Source organism: Gobio gobio (assembly GCF_949357685.1).
Source record: "Gobio gobio genome assembly, chromosome: 25".
Lineage (NCBI taxonomy): Eukaryota > Metazoa > Chordata > Actinopteri > Cypriniformes > Gobionidae > Gobio > Gobio gobio.
In genome coordinates this window covers 23236925-23258339 of record NC_137121.1, presented here as the reverse complement: position 1 = coordinate 23258339, position 21415 = coordinate 23236925, and the positions used below count along the sequence as shown (strand labels likewise).

Genomic DNA, 21415 nt, shown 5'->3' with positions numbered 1-21415 from the left:
TTTATTTTGTAGGAACCAAACCCGAGAGATGTTTTAATATATTATGTGTTTTATTAGACAGGTGAGCATACATTCTTCGACAGAAAACGTATAACTGTTTTCTTGATTTACCGCGAGTACCATGTTTTACCATGCCTAATATCGATCTAGCTTACTGCAGTGTGCAACAAGTGTCTCATAGTAGCCGCCGAGCGAACACGCAGAGTAGCATTATAACATAACTTTCAGCACACTCAAATGTATCTAATATGATAAAACAGCGCTGCATTACCCCACATATGCATGACCGGAAGAAGTGGAATAGGTCGTCTGCGGTACAATAAAAGCTCCACTGCTCTCGAGCCGTGTGTCGCGCTTGTCTCTCATTAGCAAATCGCTCCTGTGGCCTCGATCCGCTTCAATGCTTTTCATTTGCTCATCCATGAATATGATTTATGCGCGAGTCCCGTCAGAATTTTTTGTCCACTGGCTGTAGAGCTAAAGACTACATCTCCCATGATTCCGCGAAATCAAGGCGTCATCAAGCTACGCCTTTGATTTAAATAAGCGACCGCTAGCGGCGAAAATTACATATTGTGCCTTTGACATACTCTTCTTGTTCCTGCTCAGGGTAGAGAACATGTCCATGCGACTTGAGGAGGTGAATGAGAGGGAAAACACAATGAAGGCCTCCCTTCAGACAGTGGACCTTCGTTTGTCCCAGCTGGAAGACATTAATGGCCGAATGGTGAATGCCTTGGAAAGACTGGTGGGAATCGACCACTCTGAATTGACCCGGACGCGCTCATCTGCCTCCTCTATTTGTGACCCCTCTTCTCTTCAACGTCACAGTAGTATCAACAGTGCTGATGGGTACAGCCTCTACCGCTATTACCTGGGTGTTGATGAACGTCCCCCCGAGGAAAAAGAGGTAGATCTGAGTAAAACAATAAGCACTACAAACGTCAACACAAAGGAATATGGCCAGAATCTAGAAGTAGATGTTCCAGGGGTAAAAAGACGCCTTGGCTCATGTGTGGATATACGAATCTTCCCTTGCGAGAAGGGTGATGAGGTTGATGGGACAAAGTCAGAATCACCACAATCTTCAATTCCTGACAACCAGACTTCGTTGGATAATGCCGCACAGAAAGAGGCCTTGATGACTGAGAGAGTGAAACTTAAGGCGACTACCTCATACCCTCTAGAAAAGGTGAAATCTTTCAGCTACTATCCCACAGAAACACAAAGCACATCCCCGTCCACTGTACGGAGGTATAGGAGCACAATCTCATTTGATCAAACAAGTGGAAGGGAAGCAAATGAAGAAAGGCAAGGAATGGATAAGTCTCCAGCTTCAAGACGCTGGAGTGCTGGTTATGATTATAACGTACAACCAAGTGTTTTTGGTCAGATGCCAAAGGTATCAATGGTAAGACCCTTGGTAGACCAGATTGACAAGTTTAGCAACAGTTTCAAGATAGAGCAACATTCTGACCAGCCTGAGCAACAGAGGCTGAGTGTTTCTACTATACACAGTAAAGAGGAGATGGGAATGCAAGATGGAGAGAAGACACTGGACAGTGCAGATGGACCAATGAATCACGAAAGGGTTCAGCTGATAATAGAAGATGGGATGACAAAGGATGGAGAGCTACCCTCAGCAGGGGCGACTGGTGAAGAAGTATTGCTGGATGTAGATCAGGTAAACCAGGAAGTAAGGAGTGGCGAAGTGGACGAAGATACTCAGCAGAAGATGGAAAAGGATCTAGAGGATCCTGAAGGAAGTCTGGGAAAGGAAAAAAGTTCAAAGGAGCAAGATGGAGAGAAAACAGATGAGATAACTACACGTGCAGGTTCCTGCGAATCTGAAGTCCACGCTGATGGCAGCCAACTGCTTCTGCCAGAGGACACAATGTTCCTGCCTGGAAGATCCAAGAGCTGGTCCACGAAACCTAAGTCCTTAGAAAACAGTTTAAAAAGAGCCCATGGATCGAGTAGTGAAAGAGACCTTGCTGGAGCCTTTGGAGACCCCCCTGATGATCCAGAGAAACCAGCACAGAAGACAACAGATGATGTACCTTCAAACGAGCCCTAGACATACTAGAAGGAGTCCAATAAGAAGATGCATTCCTCAGATAAGAACAATACACACATTGAATTCCTTATATGCACCTGTAACACTAGATACTTACATTAGCGGTATGTACTCAGGTGTCATGATTAAGTAAGCAAATCTCTGAAACCATATCATCAACTGTTCATTAATTGTGTGCTTGCACTAAACGTATTTCCTTCATTATATGTAAATATTTAAGGTACAGAATACATTGTGTGACAGTATGTAGCCTTGCTCACTGCTCTGGTTTTCAGCCATTTATGTGTTATGGTTTAGATGTTTTTGGATTGGTAAACAGTATACAGTATTAGTAACAGTATTATACAGTGTAATGACAATTAGTATAATGCTATGCAAACTAGTCAAAAGATAAAATGAGTCTACCTCAATGCACAATGTTTGCAGGTTGTATGAGAGGTGCATTCTGTTTTTTGTTGTGATAAGACTGTCTAATAGCACCATCTACTGTTCTGGATGATGAATTGCTGACAAAAAAATAAGCTGAAAAGTATGTTTATACAGTGTTTACTTTGGTTATATGTAGTATAAAATCTACAGTTAATAAAACCACACTTCAAATTCTTGTTCACATTTTCTTTGTTAAGGATTTAACATGTTTAAATGAGCATATTAACTTTTCAGGTAACAGGTTGCGTTATAGGTCTTTTTTAAACAAAAATCGGTCATACAGTCACAAATAGGAAAGAAAATACATGCATAACAATGGTCCCATCTGAATATCAGTGGTCATGATATATGCTACATTTGTCAAAGTAAAATGATGATCATCAAAACATTCTTTTTTCGAAATACTGTGTCAGTATCGGTCCAGTTCAGATTAATGGACACAGATCCAAGGCTTTAATTCAGGTCCCTAATATCAGCACAAGTAGTCGGAAGAGATAATTCCCAAATGGGGACATTTTATTGCTGTAATCTGTACTACTCCTTCTGACACAGCCTTTAGTGCAGTTTCAATAGGAGACCAAAATGTCTCACACAAAGTGCTGATTTACTGAAAAATTTGCTGAATTCACCCTGGATCCTTTGACTAAAACAACTTACACACATTGGACAGTACAAGCATGAAAAGCGCATAATACCACTTTTTGGCAACTGTATGTTTTTTTAAGAGCCTATGGTGAAAGAAAAAATGTAAACAGTAAATAAAAGTTGCTTGTACAATATTAATACTGTATATCATTATGCACTGGACATTTTCAATCAAAAAAAAAATGAAAAAGAGCTAAAAATGTGAGAAATATCAAATTGAAATACAAAACAGCTCAGTTTCTGTTAATGGATTTACATAAACATGCATCAGTGACTTTCTTTTTTATCATGTTACAAAACACAAGGATCATTCACATGGCAAAGGAGCCCGTCTTTATCAAATTAAATCATTTAAATGCTAGTTAATTATCATTTTCAACAACAACCAAAAAAAAAGTCACAATTTCCACAAATCAGTGCTGGACTGAATTTGAATATAAACCCTATATTTATTATAACCCTAAAGCTACGGATCTACAACACAGGCACAATTTCCCTTAATACTGTTGGTTCTCAGGTTTGACTGGCTGTGTCAGACACTCACTTACTATGGGTGACTGTGATTTTGCCAAGACGTGTTCCCTCTTTGACACCTGACCTGAAGATGTTCCTTTACCCATCATGCTCTGCAGCCATCATGTTCTATCTTTGCAACCTTCCAGCAGGTGGATTGATATCCGTCTGTGCTATACATGGACATGTGCCTATAAGGAGAGCTCATTGAAAACACATGTAAAGTGCTTTTAACCCACTAGCGTTCCAAAAATTGCATTTTTACAGATCGTTTCTATTAATTTTTTTTGAACCAGTGCAAGAACACAGTGTATATGCTGTATAAAAGACACATATTACAACAAAACAGACTCGCTGACTAATTCATAAATATTGTACGCGATACATCTAAGCCTTCAGCAGCAAATGTTTTAAGCCAGCCCGTGCTGTGTCCATATAGAATATTTTACAAAAACATTTCGAAGCCAAACCATTCATATCTGATCCGTTATCTTTTGACACATCACTCATCACGATTATCACCACACGACAAAGGAAACGTTTCCTATTGTGACTCTACCACAGAGTGAGCCAAGTAAATCTCTCTAAACGGCATCATTCCTCTGTTCCATCTTGAATTTAAGGGCTTGGAAACACGAACCTTCTTGAGCCTGGTGGTCCAGCTCTTTTTGCAGGGGCTCGTGTGATATGTTATACCAGCTGAGCATTTCTGGCTGCCACAGGGACACAGCAAGTGAACGTATCCACACGCTGCAAATGAGTTACAGCAGAGCGCACTTAAAGATGCTGTGCTTTTTGGAGCGCTTCTCTGAAATCTTCACCGGCCCCCCGCCATCTGCTTGACCACCATCATTCTAGTCAATAGAAAGACAGAAACATTTAAATTTTGCTTTGTAAAACCTATAAAAAAAGAAATTGAGGTAATAATATTAGGGTTGTAAAAAGATGGCAATATAACATAATTAAAAACACGTAATCCTGTGACTTTTTGTACTTAATCGCCGAACTGATATCAAACTAAATGCAGTCATTTTACCTGATCAAGTGGTTTGATTAATTGTAACAATTATACATTTAAAGTCCCCCAGTAGTCAATCATTTTATCCCTTAAAACTCATTTTGATCACCAAAATTACATTAAAAAAAAAAAAAAATCTTGTGAAAGTCTCAGCCTCAGACGTCACGTCACGGCCACGGATCTGATGCATATGGCACACTTAACTGGAAACACTTCAGGATTTTTGAAGTCGTCTTCTGATTGGTTGAATTCTATAGGATGTCCGTGAGACGAGTGTGTTGCGTTCCTTAATGGTCTGCCTAGAAACAAAGCCCGGCTCCTGACGCCGAACCGCCTCTTGGAAGACAGCCGTTGTGTTTACAACTGTGACATGAGTGCTTATCCGGATCAACTAAACGCTGGATTTTCAAAAGTATGTGAAGTTCGCGGCTCCATTGTTGCAGTAACCTTGCACAGCGTTCTTAAATAAATCGTTTATTGTAGGGACATCGACTTTACATTTTCACACCCCTAAACATGACACGGAACAAAACAAATTTTTGAGTTACATGCAGTTGAACGTCCTCTTGGGCAGTCCTTGTCCAATGAAAGCAGCGAAAAAGTCCAGACCTTCTGCCGTCAGTCTGAAGGTCTAGCTACGCGAGACTCTAGCTTGAACGTATCTCTACACCCTTACTTCATTTAGTATACGCAGAACCATGAATATGCAAATTAGCCATGCCTCGACTCACTTCTCAAACTTACTGAGGTAAACGCTGCACAATGGTATCGCTCGGACACATAACAGTAATTAATATTATTAGACTTTTGCTTGGCTATGTTATCAAACAGCTAATAATGTGTTGCTAATGCTAACAAACCATGTTCCCATCATAGACAGTAACAGAAATGGGCACAGCGACCCCATAGACTTCAACGCAGAAAAGTGAAGTCAATTAGAAGCACTCACTTCCTGATGGCTGAGCATACTGCGCAGCCGCAGACTGAGCTTGACAACGTAGATGTGACGTGACAACCTGTCTGACAGTTGTATGTCTTCTAGTAGCTGTGCAAAGTGAAATCTGAATCACCGAATCTTGCAGAGACAGAGAGTGTGAGCAGGGGCAACTTTTGGTAAGTATTCTGATTAGTTATTTTGTCATTTTGCTTAGTATTTATTTATTTAAAAATTTAACGGCAGTACGCCATTTTAAGTTAATGCATCCTGTCTATACGGGTATATATGTTAATTTCTCTACTGCGCGACAGAGTCGCGTGGATATGACGCAATCGTTAGCCTATTTTTTACAAAAACGGCTTCTATGGGGCGATAGTGTAAGATACAAAGTAATGGAGCCTTTTATACATTGTCATGTTTCTTTAGAAATAAACAATGGACAAATGGAGTCTTTAAACGCCTCAGATGTAAAGTTATTTGCTGTCAAAGTGACGCCAAAATGAATGGGAGTCAATGGAATGCTAACAGCAGGTGATGGCTTGGTTAGCAATGGCCGCCCCTATGGAAGGTATGCTTTCCGGGTGCTGGATTAGCCCCTTGGTTCCCGTTCCCCATCTCAGTCTGCCTTCTAAAAATCAGCATCCTTAAAAACGCTTTGAACATCATAGAACATCAGTGGAGAAAGGCATTTAATTCCTCATAACATCGTAATATTCATCATATAAATAATTCACCCGCTATATTGCTAAATGTACCTGATTTTTCATATCAACAGAAAAATATACCAGGATAACCTGGCTTCTCTTGTTTTGCAGAATAGTAACGATGATATGCTAAAGCCCGCCCACACGTTGACGTGATTGGTTAGAAACGTCAGAAACACTGTTGATGTCAAAACGTGTTTTTGAGACCACTTGAGTTTTCACTTGAGTTTTAAAGAGAAAATACTCAGCAATGGTGTTGACTTATGAATTTGCACATGGTTAAAAACACCACATAGACATACAAATAGGCATGTGCCGGTATCAAATTTTCAGGTTGCGATTAATTGCTGAAGCTTTTATCACGGTATATGGTATTATCACGATATTTTAAAAGAAAGTTGCAAAAAAAGTGTTGTCATACTATAACAGGTTTAAAAACTTTCTTATAACAAAAAAAACAAACATTTAAATACAATAAAGCAATACACAAAAATGTATAAAGTAAACAAATATTTGAAACAGATTAAAGTGCTAAAGAATTATAAAGAACAATAGGTAACACTTTACAATGATGTCTCGCCAGTTAATGCATTAACATTAACAAAGAGCGAATAGCTACATTTTTACAGAAGTTATTCTTCTTTGATAATGTTAGTTTAAAAAAGCAACTGTTAGTGTAAGCTCAGGTCCATTAAATAATACAGTTACAACTTTTGATTTTAATAATGTGTTATTAAATGCTGAAATGTACATTTAACTAAGATTAATACATGCTTTAGAAGTATTTTTCATTGTCAGTTTGTTAATGAATGAACTAATGTTAAATAATGGAGCCATATTGTAAAGTGTGTGATTGAACAACAGTCAGAACATATTCAAACAATATGGGCATGTAATTTAAAACTCTAAAAAAAAAATTAAGTTTGAAAACGACTTTAAGTCTTTAAGTATTAGGTTTTGTGATGACAATGACCGGATTGTGGTTACTGGGGAAACGGCTGTATTTCTGCTGTTCCATCAGCGCCCTCTGCTGTCTGAAAGTGAATGTGCACTTCAGTGCGTCTTCACGCCTTCCGCCATGTGCTCGGCTCATGAACGGTCTGTTTACATCAGTGCGCGTTCCTCTTTGACGAGTTGTTCATTTTAAACGGTTGATGGGTAAAGTATTCTTAAAATACATTCTAAAAATCTGAATAATTCGTAATAAATAATTATTCACGGTATTTTGAAGTGCCCACGATAACAATATTGTGCATGTTCATTATTGCGGTATATTGTATTACCGTTTACTGGCACAAGTCTACATACAAATTACATAAAACATTTATTTTTACCACAAGGGGTCTTTAAAATGATTTAAAATAATTTAAAAAAATGTAAAATAAATGATATCCAGTATTGTTTTTAATTCCTGAACTGATATCAAACTGAATGCAAGGTCTGTTTTTGGTAACACTTAACAATAAGCTTTCATTTGTAACATTAGTTAATTACATTAACATAAACTGACACAATGCTTTTAAAATTATATTGTCAGTTCATGTTAGCTAATGCATTAATGTTAATTAATGCATTAATGCCGTTTAATTATGGCATTAATTAATGCCGCTTGCCGTTTTTTTTTTTTTACCCACAGTAGTGATTGTTTTAAAACGTGATTCATTGTAACAATGTTAGACAATTAATAATAAATTATACCCAGTATAACGCATTTGTGTTTTGTCTTTGCTTTGCCAGATTTACAAAAAACACTCACCATTTTTCTGTTGAGTCGAGCCATAATGTCTCTGGCAAGGGTGAAAAAGGAATCTTCGACATTTACACTGGTTTTTGCACTTGTTTCCAAAAACTTGACCCCGTAATCAATTGCCAGCTGGAAAAATTATTTACAACAATTATTAACAAATAAAAAAAAAAGTATCACACAATTTCAATCTCATTCAAAATAATATACTATAATAAATAGGTAGTGACAATTATTTAGAGTTAAATTATTTATTTTATACATCTATTTGTGTGGAATACTGTAAAAGCTTGTAAGATGTGTGAGATCTCACTTTCTCTCCTCTCTCTTTGGACACCTGTCGCCTGTCGTTCATGTCACATTTGTTTCCGAGGATCATCTTCTCTACGTCAGATGATGCATGCTGAAATGAGTGATTGAGAAGTTGCAGTCAACAAATGTTTCAAATAAATGAAAAATTATATTTGATATACATTTATGGTGTTAACAAGCCTAATATACAACAGCCCTCAATAAATTGGACGAGTACTAACCAATCAGAAACATGGAATGGATCTGTTTTATAATGTAAATCATAAAACTTTATCAACTGAACATATGTAACCGAGCACTGCACACAAAATTTATATGTGAACATATCTCGATTTTCAGTTACCTCCTCAATGTTGCGGATCCAGTTTTTAATGTTCTCAAATGATTTTTCGCTGGTGATGTCATATACCAACATAATGCCCTGAAAACAAAGCCAGCAGAAATATGAAACATCAATCTTCAGCAATCAACACTTACAGATGAGTACACAGCAAAAAAAAATAAAAAAATTTGTCTTGTTTTCTAGACATATCTAATCATTCTTAAATCAAGATGCATTTACTTGAGAAGCAAAATCACTTAAGGGTGTGTTCACACTTGGCAGACTCGGTTTGATTAAAACAAACTCTAAAAATGATTGCTCTGTTGGTGCGGTTCATTTGAATAAGTGTGCCATTCGAACCCTGGTGTGCACCAAACAAGTGGACCGGGAACCACACCCACATTTCCAGACAAACTCTGGTGTGGTTCAACTGAAAAATGAACGCACCACAGACCACGAACCAGAAACAGGAAATTCCGTCACAAGATGTGACCCTAAAAAAGGACAGAATGCTCAAGGATATCTGTTTTTTCTTTTCATAAGAGCTACGTTGCCCATTACAAGTCGGTACAAACATCAGAACCGCATCTTCTCGCAGATCTTCGTTTGTGTGCCACATTTACAACATTTCATAAGCTTTACACGAGTTCTCAGCTGGTAAAAATATACTATCATAAGTGTGCACATATGACAAGCGCACAAACAAGTTTGTATCTTTAAGCTTGTGTTAAAAATGGCAGTGTGGATGCTAAGCGAACCAGGACTAGATGTATCATTCTCTTAGGGGGCTTTCACACTGGGCAGGTCTGGTTTTACAGTCAACTTGATTCTATGGAACCCTGGTGCATTTTTGTTCAAATTACGCCATCACATCACATTATTTTTTATTAATTAGGTGCTATTATACACAGCCAACGGAACAACACTTGGGTTTACTGTATATGCGTTGCATCAAGGAGGTTTTCTGCTGCTTGCAGACGTATTCCTTTGAGGAGAGCGCAGATTGTGAGCCATTCATTTGCCTCTCTTGCTTGTATCTAAGGTAAATAATCACTTTCATCCCCTACATGCATTTTATTGAATTATTGTCATTGTCTAAAACGTATGCGCAGGTTCCTGAACAAGTGCACCTGAGTTCGAGTTTTGGACCGATTTCTCCCCTTCCGACAATCCTAGGTCAAGTCCCGGTTATCTTGATGGTTCTACAGATTATCTTATCAGATTTTCCTGTGGTGTGAGGTGTGTTAAGAGTGTCTGAATCTGCTCAGAAGAACGTCAGAGCCGCCCGGATCTCAAATCGTAAATATTCAACGTCGTGTGGGGGGAATCCCGAGGACAAACACGCACACGCTCTGGAGATTATCACGTGAAACGAACAATACCCAATCAGAAAGCGAGCTGACGGAAGACTCACCTCCAGCTCGAGGTGTAACATGTAAGGTCCATGTACACAGTCTCCACAACTCTAAACATTTGTCTTTTTTCTCCCCGCAAATTTTCTGTAAAAAGCATTCTATACACAATAAGCGCCATTTCTTCTTGCCGGTCGTCCGCCATGTTTGTTTACTTTAAAGTCACGTTTGATGTGAGAGATTTTGCGAGATTTCCTCTTTCTTAAACTCCGGTGCGCTCCTGGGTCCGTATGACAGCTTTCACATGCGAGCCATGCCCCGTTTCAAACTAAACCACCAGTGTGAAAGCACCCTTAAGGCCTGTGCACACCAGGACGTTTATCGCGCGCGCTTATCGCCAGTGTTTTCCGAGACCTTTTTTGGCGCGTCTTTGTGTTCACACCTAAACGATTTTCACTGGCGATGCGCCGAGTGAAAGTGCAAATTCAGTAGATGGCGCTCCCGGTACACAAGGTGGTGCTGCGCCACTTTACGCTTCTGTCCTCCGCTCGCTTCACTGGCTTCCAGTGCGGTTTAGGGTGGAGTATAAAATTCTGTTGTTTGTGTTTAAGGCCATCCATGGTTTGGCCCCAGTATACCTCACTGATCTAGTAAAAACATATCAGCCAGCCAGAACACTCCGTTCCTCTGATCATATTTCTCTGGTTACCCCAACATACAGGTATAAAAAGTTTGGAGGCCGGTCATTTAGTGTTCAAGGACCAAAGTTGTGGAATGCACTCCCTGTGCACCTCCGAAACATCACGGTGCTGAGTGTTTTCAAAACACATCTGAAAACACACTTTTTTAATCAAGCTTTTGACTCTTAGTGCTGGGCTTGATTGGTTGGACTTGTTTTTATGTTGTCGTTTGATGCTTGTTTTGGAAAGCGCTTTGTGCACCTTTTGGCTGCTGTAAGGCGCTATATAAATAAAAATTGATTGATTGATTGATTGACACTCGCTTGTCACACCGAAGAAGAAGAGAGACAGTATTTAAGTGCTTGCCAAAACCATTCACACACTTTTTGCTAACTGGCAAGCAGCATTAGCAGCTCATCTTCTTCTTTGGCTGAGTCCGAAATCGCCCCCTATACGGCACGATTTGAGGGAACAGCCATTTGTAGTTGTGTCCGAAACCATAGCGGACGGTACCATAGTTATTGAGTGCACTCATTCAATCCCACATTGCACCGCAATAATGAGTGTACAGTCGATGTACACACAATGGCTGTCCAAATTAACTCACTCGTTTTCATTCATTACTTCAAGTGAACTGTATTAGTGAACTAACGTAGGCAATAGTGAATGAGGAGGGTTTAGGGGGCGATTTTGTATTCAACCTTCGTCTACTTACTTCCTCTTCGTCATATCAATGTGTTCGGCAAGACCGTTTTGTGCTTGAGCGCCACCAAGTCGTGTTTTACTGTAACTTCAGCAGCTCCAGGCACGTAAACAAAAGCGCTGATCTCATTGGTTGGCCAGTTTTTAACGTGCTGCGTCAAAACAAAAAAACAAACCCAAGGCGTTTTTTTATGAGGCGTTAAACGTCAGCGATAAACGCGCGCAAAAATCTGCCTGGTGTGAACAGGCTTTTCGGCTGCGTTCACAATGTCAGTCCAAATTTGATTTGTTTTTGTATCCGATTGGAATCTGATCTAAAATAATTGACTGGCACTCTTTCGTTTTCCAGAATATCTGTATTGGTTTCCATTGCAAAGACGTTACGTTAGTAGGCTGGTTTGCGTGGCTTTTTTGCATTCTGTTGTCTCCACTGGTTACATGTGTCTGTTATATAACATTGTTTCTGCAGCGACTATCAGCACATTTCCTATAACAGCATCTAACATGTTTACGTTTTACGTGGTGTGAAAAAGTCACTTAAACCACGTAAAATCAGATCAAACTGTCAAACTGAAACGGATTTCCAGACATGTGATTTTAATAGAATTTTCAAACCACATATGAATGTAGCTTGAAATTGATTTTTTTAAATTCCATGTGATTTGTTTCCGTTCACACTTGCAAAATGTGATCTGATTTCAAACGGATATGCACAAAAATCGGATTTGGACTGACAGACCAAAAGAACCAAGAGAACCGAACTACAAGTGTGAACACACCCTTGTCTTGTATACTAAAAACTAGATCAAAATTAAGTGTCCACATTGGCAGATTTTTTTTTTCTCGTTTTAAGCATTAACTCACTTAATTTTGATGAATGTTTTTTTTTTTTTCAGAAAACAAGACTTTTCAAGTAAATGTATCTTAGATGTTTGTAGTGAAAACAAGACAAAGAAACTTTTTTTTTAGAAGAAAAAAAAAATTAAAGGAAATTTTTTTGCAATGTAGTAGCCAGTAGTGTCTTACCATAGCGCCTCTGTAATAAGCCGTGGTGATCGTCCTAAATCTTTCCTGGCCTGCCGTGTCCCTGTAAAACAACCAGACAGTCACACGCAAATACGCATCCTCACCTCATTCCTCCGTCTTTTGTCACCTCGCTCAACCTCAACACTTCACATTGGTTTGCAGTCAATCCCATCCCATTCTTTCCCAAATGTTAATATAAACATCCTGTAGAATGTGCAGATAGAGGGAGAGGCCCGGATGTTCATGACACTATTGTCTGCACGTCTCATCCTTCATTAAGGCCTTTGCACACTGAGTCCGAAATTCGCATGCAAAATTTTTGCACGTCAAAAAATAAATTCGACCTCACGTTATGTCAATTACGCTTGCACACTGCCTCCGAAACTTTCGTCCGTCAAAAATAAAAATCGGAACACGTTCGATTTTCTGCGTTTTTCGCATCCGTTTTTCCCATCTACAGTGCTGATGCCCAACCTAAAACTGCTGGCAATGGTGGTGAATGAATCGCCAGTGCTCAGATACCTACATATACAAATATCATTGTATCAAAAATGCTAAAAATATTATTATATCACAGCTATAATAATAGCACACCACCAAGTCCCTGTAAACCGTGTGTGTGTGTGTGTGTGTGTGTTTGTGTGTGTGTGTGTGTGTGTGCGCGCGTACGTTTTGGGAGTTCATTTTAGTCCATCCTGAAGTCCGTTTTGCAGAGATGGACTAAAAATGAACTCCCAAAACGTACTGCCAGATTCTGGAAGATGAATTCTTCAAACAGTGGTACTAGAGGATGTGGTGCTGGTCCTTCAAGAGTCACTCTCAACCTATCTGTCCATAAAGCCTATAAAAAAACCTTCTTCATGTATTTTACAACACTTCAGCTTGTGATTCTTATCTAGTGGGGGTCATTTTTTAGGATTCTTTACCTAACTGAAGTCTCTGAGATCCTGACACCTTGCACTTCTGGAGACTCCAGGTAGGTTGCAGCTCTGGAAAATGGTGGCGCTGGAGACTAAAGGGTTCCTGATGGTTTCACCCTTAATTCTTCACCTTAATTCTTAATTCTTTTGCAGTTAACAGGTGTCTTTTCTTCACCACCTGTTTTTGTCAGATCCTGCTGACCCAACGAGCATTTCACTGTCCAATGGTCATGCCTTAACTGCAATGTCTAGTATTGCATTAGTATTGCATCCTTCTCATGGGCATTTAATACTTTTTGACTTTTCAGTCTGAGTTAAATCTCTTTTTTGGCTCAATTTATCTGTAAAAGAAAACATGCCTAATAATTCTGCACACCTGAATATAAGGTGATTTTCATTTCCAGCCTTCATGAACAAATATCACTTATTCATTATTAAATACTAAATCAATAGTAGTTATTAGGATTACTGTGGTTTAGAATTGGTCAAATGTGCCTGGAAAAAAAATATGATCAGAAAATCAACGTGCCTAATAATTCTGCACTCCCTGTAGGCTGTCAGTCTCTGTTCAGGATAAATTGATTCACGGAAATTTGTGGTCTTCTTTTTAATATGTGGCTCCAGTATCGCTAGCAAAGCATCAAACGGAGTCACTGACATTCTAAAGTAAACTTTGAATCGGTCTGGATAATCCCGCAACGCTCCTTGATAAGAGGAACTCTCCTTCCTCTCTACGCGATCGCAGAAGTGGATGGACCCAATATTTCATTTTTTTCATTTTTTAAGAGAGAGGACAAAAAAAATCATCACTACTTGGAAGACGGCATTTGTGTTGTTTTGCGTTTTTTTTCGTAACACATTAATTAATACGCATCGGACTCAGTGTGCAAGGTCTCTGTGCGTGACGAATTTTTCCGATCACGAATACGAAAAAACGCATGCGAAAATTTCGGCCTTAGTCTGCTGGTCAGGGTGTGTGAGAATTATAACCGGAAGAATAGCCACAGTGTGATACCATTTTCTTCTTACTTTTCAAGGACACTCAGCAACCATTATAAATATCAGCACTTAAGGATCCCAAAAACCTTTTTATAGTGCCTAAATATTAACTAGCATATTGCTAGCTCATGAACTGGTTTCTTTAACCATTTTCTATTCTGTTGTCACATATTTCCAGTTAGACAAAAAAGAGTTTGAAGGGCTTATCCATTTTTAGAGCCGAAAAAAGTACACTAAGAGTGTTAGTGCAACCAAAAATAACAAACCATGATTAGCTGCTTGCTATTGCGAATCATAAGCAAGTTAGTTGTAATAAAAAGAAAGTACACTTCATTGTATTGAATGTAATGTATTTCGATGCGTTGAATAACATACTTAAGCACACATATATTTTAAATGTACTAAATTGCAACTTGATCATTACAAATGTGTAATTACAAATTATTTCAATACAGTTTTTTAAATAGAAATGACATTAAAGTTTTTTTAATTTTAGTACATTCAGTAGTACACTTTGACCATATTTCAAAGACAACAGGAGTAATTATGATATAAAAATTTACTTAAAAAATGCAGTCTTAAGTTTAAGCTAACTGCTGGTATAATAAAAAAAATAAATAAAAAAAACTTCTAATTAGGTGCAGAAACTTAACTACATTTCCCATAAACCCATTGCCTGGACTCATTATGGGCTGATTAAAGGGATAGTTCACCCAAAAATGAAAATTAGCCCATAATTTACTCACCCTCAACTCATCCTAGGTGTATATGACATTCTTCTTTCAGACAAATAAAATCGGAGTTAAATTACAAAAGTCCAGGCTAATCCAAGCATTAGAATTGGATTAATAGTTGCTCTGTTTTTGAAGTCCATAAAAAGTGCATCTGTCCATCAAATAACTTGCTCCACGCGGCTCTGAGGTGTTAATAAAGGCCTTCTGAAGCGAATCGATGCGTTTGTGTAAGAAAGATATCCATATTTAAAACTTTATCAACTAAACTTTCGGCTTTTGGAAAAAAATTTGAAAGTTCCCCTGCCGATCGAAAGACTAACTCGACCAGATAGGCTCGTCATGACGTCACGTACGCATCTTGAGTTTCACTTTCAACATTCAACACTTTTCCACAGAAGGCGGTCGGCCGACAGTTTACTTGATAAAGTTTTAAATATGGATATTTTTCTTACACAAACGCATCGATTCGCTTCAGAAGGCCTTTATTAACACCCCAGAGCCGCGTGGAGCACATTATTTGACGGACAGATGCACTTTTTATGGCAACTTTTAATCCAATTCTAATGCTTGGATTAGCCTGGACTTTTGTAATATAACTCCGATTTTATTCGTCTGAAAGAAGAATGTCATATACACCTAGGATGACTTGAGGGTGAGTAAATTATGGGCTAATTTTCATTTTTGGGTGAACTATCCCTTTAATTCCACTGATTAACCCAATTCGCATACTATCCGTCCAAAATAGTATTCGAAAATAGAATTAGTACGTCCCAAATCGCATTATGTTGTAAAGAGTATTCCAAAGATACCCAGATGGTCTACTATTTCCAGATCCGTGCACACTCTCTCGGCTAATATTGCTAATAACCCAAATGTGGATAAAAAGTGTTAAAAACTACAAACATGGCGAATGTGTAAGTCCGGCAGTTAAGCAGAGAGGTTTAGATAAAGGGGTTTGAGTGAATAATTATCAGTATCTAACCTGACGAAAATATATTAATTCAGTGTTATCCACATTCTATTGCCTCTGCAACAGCATTGAGAACTTTTGTAATGATACGTTTGGCCCTTAACTTTTAAACACATCATATTCAAATTGCAAACACATGAGGAGAAAGACCCACGACTGGTAGATACGGTAGGAAATTCAGTTAAATTGAATGTGGAGGATTTTAACTGTGACTGATGATTGACAGGGCAGGTTAAATGGTGACAGGATGCATGTAACAAAGTGTCAGAGCTGTCCCATTAAAGATGATGATGTAGTATGTCCTAAAGCTTGCCTATTCTGCTGCACACTCGAAAGTATGCACTTTTTCTTCACAAATTTCGTACACAAATTTAAAATTTCGGACGCAGCATCTCTCAGTCTTGGATCCTCAGCTGTGTCAGAGCAGTTTGTGACAGACATAACATGATATATAAAACACAACTTAGCACTGCATATTAATGACAAACAAACAGCTCACCATATCTGCAGCTTGATTTTCTTGCCGTTCAGCTCGATGGTTCTGATTTTGAAATCAATTCCTGGCAACAGAGAAAAAGAGAAACATCGTCAGATCTACAGTGACTGGCAGCACATGGACTCAATGGTACAATCAATGTTGCACTACATTGAATATATAATGAGCTATTTCCAGTTCCTGGGGATAAATTGCTCCTCTTGCCTTTTTTTGTTCCTGCTAGTTAGTGGAAAATTACTTGTTGCTTGTATCAGGCTGCCTTGCTCACATAGCTAAATGTAGCTACTATGTAACAAACTTAACATTTTAGGTTGCTCTCTGAATCTCTGTATATCTGACATCTTAAACCTATTGATGTTGTAGAGAGATGGAGGATTTCTCAGCTTAATTATGACACAAATTCTGTAGAAATTCAATAGGATGCTCTCAATATAAATAGTCAACGAGTGGCTTTGTGGTGTGGTTTTCCTGTGGACAAACTGTCTAATGCAACATCATTATATTAGTTCAAGAGCTGGTAACTAAGAGTTTTATACTAAAAACAGTTCTTGTTTTATGCATAAACCTCATTCAATTTAGTTTGATTTCTCTGACAATAAGACCTTTCTTGTGTCATTTTGGCATACAAATATATTTATCTTGTTTTGAAGAATTTTAGATGTGTCTACTGGAAAACAAGACCAAAATACTGACTAAAGGCTCATTCACCTTGAAAACCATTACTACAAAGTTAACTATAACGTTAACTATATTCACATCCACATCAACGCACAATACTGTTCTGTTTATTATAAGCAAGCGCTGCAGTTTTGTCATCTGTTGCTTTAAATGCTCAAGCTCTTTAAAGCAGGATGGGTTCTGATTGGCTGTCAATGTTTTTATCGTTCATCAGTTGGGAAAAAAATCATGTAGTGATTCCAACGATATTGTTCCTCTGTGACGTTATCGTCGTTTTAGTTGTGTTGTGTTAAATTTACAATGATTTCAAAAACTACATCTTTATCGCTATCATTACTGTTATCATTCTTGGTGTAAACAGTCCTGAAGAAAACTGTTTTTTTGCAGTGTAGAGACCAGAATATCATATTTGGTTGACTTATCAGTGATCAACTTGCAACGGCCTCACACCCAGAACACCCATACACCGCTCAAACATTTTGTAGTTCATTGCCATTTCAATCGATGGAACATGTTAATTACATTTTAGGGCTGCCCGACTAAACGTTAGTCGACGAAAAGAGGCTTAGTTTACCGAGATTTTATTAGTCGGTTAGTCGCAGAAAAAAAAAATCTCCACAGGAAGTGGTGAAGTCATGCCGTTTGAGACTTTACAGTATGTCGGGCAAGAAATCCAAACATTCGCCCATCATCCATCAACTTCAAATATGGCTTATATTTGAAACATGTATAGGCTAAGTAGCAACTTTACATGGCCGCTCGCTCTAACATTAACCTAGATAAATGTGTTATATTATTAAGAAGCATATCCAAGTGTTTGAGCGGAGTGTCTAAGGAAGCTGAAGTATAGCGCGCTTTACTACATGGAGGTGCCGACTTATGGAAGCTTGTTTCTGCCACAGAATAAAACATTTAAAAAGATAATTGTGACTTTTCATCTCAGAATTGCTAGTCTATATCTCACAATTCTGACTAACTCGCAATTGCATGTTATAAAGTAAGAATTGCAAGATAAAAAGTTGCAATTACCTTTTTTATTTTTTATTCTGTGGCGGAAACAAACTTCCATACCAACACGATCATTTTTGATAAGAGTAAAACATAATTCCAAACTTTAAAATGTATTTTATTTGTGTGCACTCAGCGTATACTTGCCTCACAGACATGAGAAATATATCTATAGAAAGCCTGAAATGTCTACTTTTAAACTTCTAAGTCAGCAGCATCATCAACTTCATCTTTGCAGTCGACACTGACTCAGAAAACACAAAGCAATTGATTGGTTTTGTTTAACTCTGAAACATTTTTCGAGTTGTGTTGTGGTAAAAATATCTACGGGTAGCGCCAGTTAATTGCCGAGTGCAACCATTCTACGTCATCAACCTAGAACGCAAACAAAATGGTGCCGCCCATTGTCCAAATATATAATGGATTTTTTAAATAACGTGGATCTTTCATGGGTTTTCTACTACATTTTTCAGTAAGAGACATCATTTATGTTACATTAAGCCATACAAGTCTTAACACCATGGGATCCCTTTAATAAACAATTAAAATGGCTCCTTGCTATTTTTACGACACATTCATAGTCATTACTCTAGCCAGTGCTTTGCGGCTAACTTTTTGTGTGCGCTTGAGCACGTAACAGGCATATCCGCCCACCCCCAGTTTATATTTAAGTAATTAAATTAATATACACATGCGATTATTCGACTTAAATTACTTAAATGAACGACTACTAGTCGTTCCGAAAAATCTTTAGTCGGAGGCAGCCCTATTACAGTAACATTCACTAATTTATCAGAAGTTAGCTACAGCTAAAATGAGGAACATGACAAGCAATTTATCAATCAATCTAGTTAGGCAATATCACAACCCAGAGAGAAACACACACACACAAAACACAGTGTCACAGGAAGTGGAGGTGGACCGCACTCAGAGAAGTGTGGGGAAGTATGCAGAGTGGCCACAACTGGGGTCATGGACGTCCTGGCACAAGAAAGCAGATGCCAGTCAAATGCTCCACTGCATTGGCGGAGGAATGCTGAGATGGGCTGAGTGAATATCACGAGAGCATGATGGGGATTCAAACAGTACAGCCCTCTGTTCACGGTCAAGTCTACTATGACCCAACACAAAGGAACCATACTTTCCCCAGCACTCCGTCCTGACGTTGTCATCAAAATAGTGTTTATGCAGAGTGTGGTCATAATGATTTCTGACATCTAAAATCTCACAAAAAAGCTTTTTATTTCAGCAAAATTGCTGTTTTGACTCAGAGAATGAGCTGGTTTTGCAGATAATGGAATGTAAATACAAATGAAGTCTGAAAGAAAGTCAAGGCCCAGAGACCCCATTGCAAGACAGCATCGCAAACAAAGGCAGAGGGGGCGGTGACGTTTTAATCAGATGGAAAAACTGACAAAGGAAATGACTAAACTCTCTGTGCAGGCAGACGAAAGACAACTGTGCAGCTTTCACACACACACAATCCAAACAAATAATTTTCTTACTAAATATTTTGTCAAAAAAAAATCCGTCAAGCAAGATAAATGTTCATGAGATGTTAAATTGTGTAAGATATTTAATTCTTTGTATTACTTTTTTCTTGTTATAATCATATATGTAACATAATTTTATATTATGAAGTCTATTTGAGAAAAGCTGATCAGTTTATTTAAGCATTTGCCATGAAAATGTCACACTCATTTGTCCAGTACGCATATGAATATTTATTTTATAGCATCTTAAGTTTTCTGCATCATGAGAAAGCAAGTTCCTTTAATTCTCACTGTCAAAGAATAAGGAAGGTCATCATATGGAAAACCTCATATGGTCGTGGATTTTAAACCGGGACACTACAACAAAACATCTAACAGCAACTTACTGAGTGGCTTGAATCCATCAGCATTAATATATAACTCAATAATACAGTTCATGTTTCTCTTGTGTACACTCCTGTATGAACTTGTAAGGCCATTAGTGAGCAGGAGTTGACAGGTTAAAAGTAGATACAGCTGTGGTCAGCAAAATATGACTCTCACAACTTCACCGACAGCATTGTTTCAAGAGTATCTATATCTTTGGATCTGTATCTATGTTGATATATCTATATATGTTAGTTAATACTATTTTTCAAAATTAATACTGATTTGGATATAAATTTAAACGAATAAAAATAGATAATACATTTCAATTATATACAATATTAAAATAAAAACATTTTATAAAGCATTATAAATAATAAACTATACGTCTACATAATAAGCTACTCAAAGGCCTATGCATGTCTAAATAAATCCAGATGTAAAAAAAAAAACAATCCCATTAACTACATTTTTTTTTTTAAACACAGGTGCTTTTCCTACTTTATCAATGCAAATGAAACTAGAAAGTTAAGTATTACAGTTTCACTGTATCTGAACACTATTGTCCTGCATATAACGGGACACCGTCCAATACCTTCTACCCAGATCACCGGTGAACTGACCGATTGTGGAGATGAAGGTGGTGTTAAACGCGTCCTCGCTGAATCTGAACAGGAGACATGTCTTTCCCACTCCACTGTCTCCAATTAGCAAGAGTTTGAAAAGATAATCGTAAGTCTTCGCCATTTACCAAGCCGGTATTTCCTTTATGAATGACAGTGCACAGTTTCCCTTGTTCATGGCATTGACACAAAAATCATACGGTCTGGAGCGAGGGGCGGAGCCTCGTTGTGTGACGTCAGCGCGACGGCAACTGCGCGATTGGTCAATGTAGTTTCTAGGAGGACATGGTACTCTAGCCCCACAGATGCTACATTACGGGTCGTTACAAAAACAATGAATCTAGTGTAGCCGAACATTTTTAAAGATTTCATACAGACATGGATACTAAGTGTAAGAAAGTATTTGGACATCAAGGTTCATCTTGCAGACGAAAAAAATAACAACAACAACATTAATTTAGGATTTAATATTTGTCATTTGGGATTCAATAGACCGGATGATATCAGCGTTTTTCCCCCAAGAACAGTTAGTAAAATGGTTTCGCTTTTAAAATAATGCACGTCTATCTAGATGTGCCATTAAATAAACAGGGGGGCGTAGTCACACCACGACCAGATTAAATAGTAGATCACAGATAGATTAAATAGTAGCTACACGTCTACTCAG

At 38.1% G+C, this 21415-nt stretch overlaps 2 protein-coding genes across 4 annotated transcripts in view; one reads left to right on the top strand and one right to left on the bottom strand.

Annotated features, from left to right (window-relative positions):
- trpm1b (transient receptor potential cation channel, subfamily M, member 1b) overlaps positions 1-2676 on the top strand; it is a 63186-nt gene extending 60510 nt beyond the window's left edge. For both annotated transcript variants that reach the window (XM_079810045.1, XM_079810046.1), the window contains one exon: positions 610-2676. In XM_079810045.1, coding sequence (XP_079666171.1) covers positions 610-2077 — 1468 coding nt within the window. In that variant the 3' untranslated portion in view covers positions 2078-2676. The remainder of the gene's footprint in view (positions 1-609) is intronic.
- On the bottom strand, positions 2597-20980 carry LOC307122156 (ras-related protein Rab-8B). 2 transcript variants are annotated; one of them, XR_013816006.1, is made up of 8 exons: positions 20749-20980; positions 16584-16644; positions 12462-12522; positions 8723-8800; positions 8381-8470; positions 8080-8196; positions 4305-4518; positions 2598-3855 (listed from the first exon to the last, which is right to left on the bottom strand). XR_013816006.1 is itself a non-coding variant. In XM_079810057.1 (7 exons), the coding sequence occupies exons 1-7, from the start codon at positions 20870-20872 to the stop codon at positions 4426-4428; spliced, it is 624 nt and encodes a 207-aa protein (XP_079666183.1). In that variant the 5' UTR covers positions 20873-20980; the 3' UTR covers positions 2597-4425. The 2 variants fall into 2 exon arrangements, 1 of the variants encoding a protein (XP_079666183.1); XM_079810057.1 differs by having other exon boundaries at positions 2597-4518.
- Between the last annotated feature and the right edge of the window lie 435 nt (positions 20981-21415).